Source organism: Triticum dicoccoides, chromosome 5A (genome assembly GCF_002162155.2).
Source record: "Triticum dicoccoides isolate Atlit2015 ecotype Zavitan chromosome 5A, WEW_v2.0, whole genome shotgun sequence".
In the NCBI taxonomy this organism is placed as follows: domain Eukaryota; kingdom Viridiplantae; phylum Streptophyta; class Magnoliopsida; order Poales; family Poaceae; genus Triticum; species Triticum dicoccoides.
The window spans coordinates 696,241,571-696,247,556 of NC_041388.1; the positions used below are offsets into that span (position 1 = coordinate 696,241,571).

At 42.7% G+C, this 5,986-nt stretch overlaps 1 protein-coding gene across 1 annotated transcript; it reads right to left on the reverse strand.

Annotated features, from left to right (window-relative positions):
* Positions 1–525: 525 nt before the first annotated feature.
* On the reverse strand, positions 526–5,761 carry LOC119304266 (ABC transporter A family member 7-like). Its single transcript, XM_037581446.1, has 18 exons — positions 5,631–5,761; positions 5,057–5,441; positions 4,879–4,961; positions 4,645–4,789; positions 3,964–4,089; positions 3,762–3,886; positions 3,512–3,670; positions 3,269–3,431; positions 3,063–3,188; positions 2,893–2,976; positions 2,439–2,803; positions 2,127–2,327; positions 1,922–2,031; positions 1,741–1,825; positions 1,446–1,574; positions 1,258–1,363; positions 1,095–1,183; positions 526–995 (listed from the first exon to the last, which is right to left on the reverse strand). Exons 1-18 carry the CDS (start codon positions 5,703–5,705, stop codon positions 696–698), a joined length of 2,856 nt encoding a protein of 951 aa, XP_037437343.1. The 5' UTR covers positions 5,706–5,761; the 3' UTR covers positions 526–695.
* Between the last annotated feature and the right edge of the window lie 225 nt (positions 5,762–5,986).

Consider the following 5,986-nt stretch of genomic DNA (forward strand, 5'->3'; position numbering starts at 1 on the left):
GATGTCGGAGGATGGCGGCAAATTTGGCTATGTGGTGTGCTTCATGCTTCGAGCGGGTCGTGCCATGTGTTGTCTCCAAGTGGGCTTGTAACCAGCTCCTTGCCTAGCTCTCGGGTGAGCTCCTCTTCTTACCGACCGTGTGGTGTCCTTCGAGCTAGGACGAGTGGGTAGGGTCCCTCTTCGGATTAGAGAAGGAAGGAGTTGTGTCCCCTCTTCTCGTGGCTATCGGCTGATCATGGATGCCGCTTTTGTTTAGTCTTTTTAAGTCCTCGAGTGTAGTGGGCATGCACATTTGCAATATGTTCTTTCTCTTTGTTTCCTTTAGCATGTTGTGTATGTTGCGATGTAAGCTGCTCTATCAGCCCCATGTATCTTTCAGCCGACTACTTCTTTGTGGCCTTGTATAATCCATGGCTGGTTGATGGCTTTGTTAATTCAAAGCCGGGCGCTTCTTGTATCTGTTTTTTTAATGTTGCAGGACCTCAACTAAAAGCACATGCGAAACCACAGATAAATATACATGGTACGTTGTATTTGCAAAAGTCAAAGTCAATTTGAGATATACAACTTTACAATACTAATTTACAACTCAAGTATTATAATAAACAAAAGTTACAGCGAGTTCAAACAAGAATTATACACCATATATTTATCACAAATGGAAAGAACAATAACCTATTAATCAGATATACTAGTTAAGCATTCACACTAAAGGCTTGTGCTCCCTGGGCAACCTTGATGAAGACATCTTCCAAGGTGGTGTCAGCGAGCCCCCAAGCGTGTATGCTAAAACGGCATTTTGCACTCTCAACTTCATGGAAGACGCTTGCTATCTTCACCTCCTGCTTTGGCAGCTCAAATTTCTGTGTTCCAGATATGTGATATATCCTGTTTGCATTTGGCGATAAACGGTGAACCAGTTGTTCAACCTCCTGCTCATGTTCCGGAGATGTTGTGATTGTGAGCACATAGGTACCCCCATATCTTGCTTTTAGCTGAGAACATTGGAGCGAAAAAAATGGTAAATGTTCAATAAAGTAGGACTGTACAAAAAATGTACTTATGTGTGCCATACAAGTGAATAAGTAATTTACCTCTTTCGGATTTCCAATGCATTGGAAACCACCATCAACAAAAATACTGAGTCTATCACATAGTACCTCTGCCTCTTCCATTGAATGTGCTGTCAAAAACATACATGATAATTCACAATGTATCTATGGAAGCAATCAAGAGAAGATTAGGGAAGTAGAATACTTGTAAGAATGATGGCACGGTTTTTCTTCGCTTCCTTCACAACACTCCACAGGCTATTTCTTGATGCTGGATCTAGTCCAGTGCTCGGCTCATCCATGAAGACAACCTAAAATTATGTGTATGCAAATATCAGTTGAAGGTTCCATAATATTTTCTACATCAAAACATAACAGCAATCAGGTCAGTACCTTGGGATCTCCAATTAAGGAGATTGCGACACTAAGCCTCCGTTTCATGCCCCCACTGTACTTCCCCACTTGCTTATGACCGACACCACCACGGAATAGGTTAACACTCTTCAGAGAATCATCAGTTGCCTGACAGCCCAAAATATTTTACGTTTCAAATACTGATCCATTCATGCATATTATGATCTGAACTGTTGCCAAATGGCAGAAACAGTGCACATATAACACTGTGTTTCACAATCAGGTAAACAATAATAGATACTGGTGCAAACATACAAAAAATGCAGAACTATACCTTCAGCAATTCAGCGCCTTTAAGATTTTTTAGTCTTCCATAAAACAACAGATGCTCTTTTCCCGTCAATGTTTCCCAAAGTAAGCTATATTTCAAAAAGCATTAGCATTCGGGCAGCATAGTGTGCAGGACATCTATACAACAAAAAAAACATCAGATTAATTTAAGATAAAGGCCCTACTCATGTTGTGGGCAGACACCCATATTTGTGTATATTTCGTTCATATCAGTACGTATATCCATTCCATGGACATAAGCAGTGCCAGACGTAGGTGGAACGAGCCCAATCATCTGTGGAGGAAAAATTGAAAATATATCCGCAAGGAATGAACATGTTGGTTAACTTTGTCGAAAAATGAAATGTACTATATTTCTTGCCACCATACCATACTAATGAAGGATGTTTTCCCAGCCCCATTTGGGCCAAGCATCCCAAAACATTGGCCTTTCGGGAGGGCAAGAGACAACCCACGAACTGCAAGCTTGTCAGGATTTCCATCCCTTCCATGGTAAACCTTCTTTAGGTTATCACATATAATAGCATAATTTGCATTGGGTTCCAGCAGAAGCTGCTCAACGGCCTCTCTCTGAACATAATAACAAATGGATTGTCAATAAACACATATGCTGCCAGGGTCTTCTTCTATAAAGAATGAATAGGTATCTTTCAGAGATACGCAAGGGAGTATATAACTTACTTCCTGAGTCGCGTCGGGGTTCTCCATTTCAACTATTACTCTAGATCCTATCCGACCAAAGCTATACATCCGGAATGATGCAGCTCGCTTCTTAAAGCATTTCAACAAGATTAACAACCTTTTTCGGAGTCCACCACCCAGTAATGAGACTTGATCCAAATAAAATGCCAATGGGAGAAGTATTGCCCATTCAACAACCATGATAATCAATACAGTACGCATTCCATTGACAGGGTCACTCAAACTAGTCCACGTCATACCATCGGTTCCCATTGCAGTTCCAATGAATGCATATTGACCAAGCTCGTATAACCCTCTGTAAAGTGAAAATCCAGGGATAATCTCCATCACCACTATCCAACCCTCTTTAATTATGTGGAACAATAAAACTTGTCAAGCATTTGATCTAAAATTAGTTATTTGTAAAACATACATAAATGAGAAAGTAACTTACTCGGGAAACTATTATCCTGGATAAAAAAGCGCAGAAGAAATGCCCCTAGTAAACCAGAACCAAATACATAGATGTAACCAACCACTGCAGCACCGTAATTTCAAATCAGTTACATATGTATTATAAGCACAACTTACTCACTTTCGATATAACAAATCTTAGTGACGGACCTGTGGCTATTTTGACAGAAGAAAAGAACGATGCTGCGAAAAATGCGAGAGCAATCTGCAGATTTATGTAGATGAAGTAGAAAACAATCTGAAGGCTGTAATTATTTGTTGTAAAGAAACCCAGACCTGTACAGAATAAAACCATTTCAAGGAGAGTCAATTATGTAAAACACATGCAATTTCTTGATGATTTTCAAAATAATTACCTATCAAGGAGCCAAAAGTGACAAATAGTATCATATAGAGAGCTGATAGAGCAAAGAAGTAAGTATAAGTTATCATCCAGTAAGGACCGGCCTTCAAACCATGCATCTTCATCATAATTTTCAGCTTTTGTTGCTTCTCATACACGAGATATGTTAGTATAACCTGTAAAAAGTATTGTACCAACTCATTCACTTTATCCATTTTTGTGAACTTTCTTGCAAAAGGTTGTGCCTCATACTCACTGGAAACAGTAGCTCAATGATCCATGTGAAGAATAGCGCACCAAGAAGAGAAGACAGGTCAAGTTTAAGTTCTGATCCTACTTTAGGCATATCTTTAACATATTCAAGCAGCATTTCTGCTCCACTTCCTCTGAGAAACTTGATGTATGCGTTGGACACCTATATGAAAAACAGCACCCCTCAAAATAATAGCTGAAATACAAATGAAGTTCACTTAACATGAAGTCACCCAGTAATTAAGAGGGCATACCATGTTAACCAAGCGTGGTACTCGTAATAATGCCATTTCAAAAACTCCGGTATTGTTGTTATATGTAGAGTTGAACCAAATACTAATATCAAGACTATCTGTATTTGTACTCAGGAAGTCGTAACCTGTGAAGAAGAACAAGTTATACACCGAATAAAAAGAAATCAATTCAAACCCTTCACTGAACTAGATCAGTGGATACCTGCAGCAAACTCATTCGCCTTCCCTCCTCCACTTTCTCTTTGTTGCCTATAACCCTTAAATAGTTCGTCATTGATAACTGATGCGCTTTCACGCCATAACGATAAACCTTGAATGCAGTCTACATCTAGAGATCCAAAAGAACATTGGGAATGGAAATATTAGTAGGTCATTAGGTATACAAGGGGCAGAACGTATGAAAAAACAGAGTCTCCTGTATATGCATATTCTCGGAATGCAAAAGCACAAAAAGAAAACTTCGATAGCTAAATATGGAAGTGTCCAGGATTTCAGTAACAAAAGAAAAAATTCCTGCTAACATATATTAACGTATATCCTCTTGTCTCGAAGAAATAGTTCAAATTCCAGTCCCATCTAAATACTTGATGAGACCGGATCAGCTGATCTGTTCCTTCTTTCCTAATATTAACATAAGACAGTCAAATAAAAAAGCTGAAGATGAAGCACACACTGACATTACCACTGTAGAAGGTCCAATATTATGAATGTGGTCAAGCATGCTATTGTTAAGACAATTAAAGCTTACAAAGATGAATTAGTAATCGAAGTAGTAATTCTCCTCAAATGCTCATGGTTTTCTCCTTGCTTCATCATAACCAACACGCGACGCAATACATCGTCAATGCAATGAGGATTTCAACAAATGAAAAATGCTACTTACTGAGTTTAAGGGGTTTCGGCCCAGCATCGACTGAAACTGTTTGCGAGAAATTGGACCTACACCGAGGTTGAACAATATACAGAGTATTCCCTGGAGTAAACGCTGGCTCTAAAAACTGTCTAAACGACGCCGGCACTTCAGAGCCCTGAGACAAACAGATCCAACAAAAAAAACTCCGTACATTAACAACTGCATAATCAGCTAGTTGCGCAAATAGGTTTTAAAGAAACTTACAGGAACAATCTTGGAGAGTGTATGTAGATAGTCAGTGAAATTCAAAGGCGAAGTCAGAGCAGGGAACAGTTGACCCGAAAGACCTGTCAATGGAGGCATGGAGCACCAACATTCAGATGCACAAACATGTCATCTCCTATACCTAGCTAATGTACCATGATATAGAGAGCATACATACTTTGGGCGAGCGAGCGGTTGCTTCCGGTGACGAGGAACGCGGCGGGGCAAGAGCGGGTGTCCCGGCAAGCCGGGCTAGGCAAACCGTCGAGCGGCTGGGAGGCGGTCCCGACGGCCCTGGACTCGGGCGGTGGCAGCTGGAGCACGGCCGGCCACCGCGGCGGGCTGGGGACCGGGCAGGTGGCGACCTGGTCCTGCGTGGAGTACTGGACGCCGCACTCGGTCCTCCGGCAGCTCCCGTCGGCGGCCGTGTCGACGCACGCGCAGCCGCAGCGGTACTCCGGCTTGCCGATCTCGCGGTTGATGACGCCCTGCATCACCAGCAGCAGCACGCAGAGTAGGGTCGGGAAGACGGTGATGCAGACGTTCGTCTTCACGTTCCGCTTCTGTAAGAGCAGCGGCAATCAAGACGGCAGATCAAAAGTCGCTCTTGTTCTTCTTGCCATGGAAAGGGAGCGCGTTCATTCATGGAGTGGACGCACAGCCGCATCGACGACGGCAAGCAGAGCAAGAAACAGAGCAAGAAGAAGCAGACGGCGAAGAGAAGAATCTCGTGGACGGACGGACGGACGGACCTGGAAGCAGAGGTTCTTGCGGAGGAGGGCGTTGGCCTGCGTGGCGAAGCCGGCGGGGCCCCTCGAGCCGTCCATTGCTGGAATGCTGGATTCGGAGGAGAAGACAAAGCTCAGCTGCTCTTGGTCGTCCTCTTCGACCTTGGGTTCCGCCTCCCTCCCGCCAACTCTGCTCCACCATGTGTGGTTGTAGGAGCTAAAGTCGTCGGCTATTGTTTGACTTGCCAAGTTGCTCACAACCCACGTGGGCGCCATGTATACGGATGGGGACCAATTCAGCTAACAGTGATACGAGAAGCTGATCATCCAATCGTAGCCGTAAATATTCACAGACATTTTAAACTGGATTTAACAAAAAT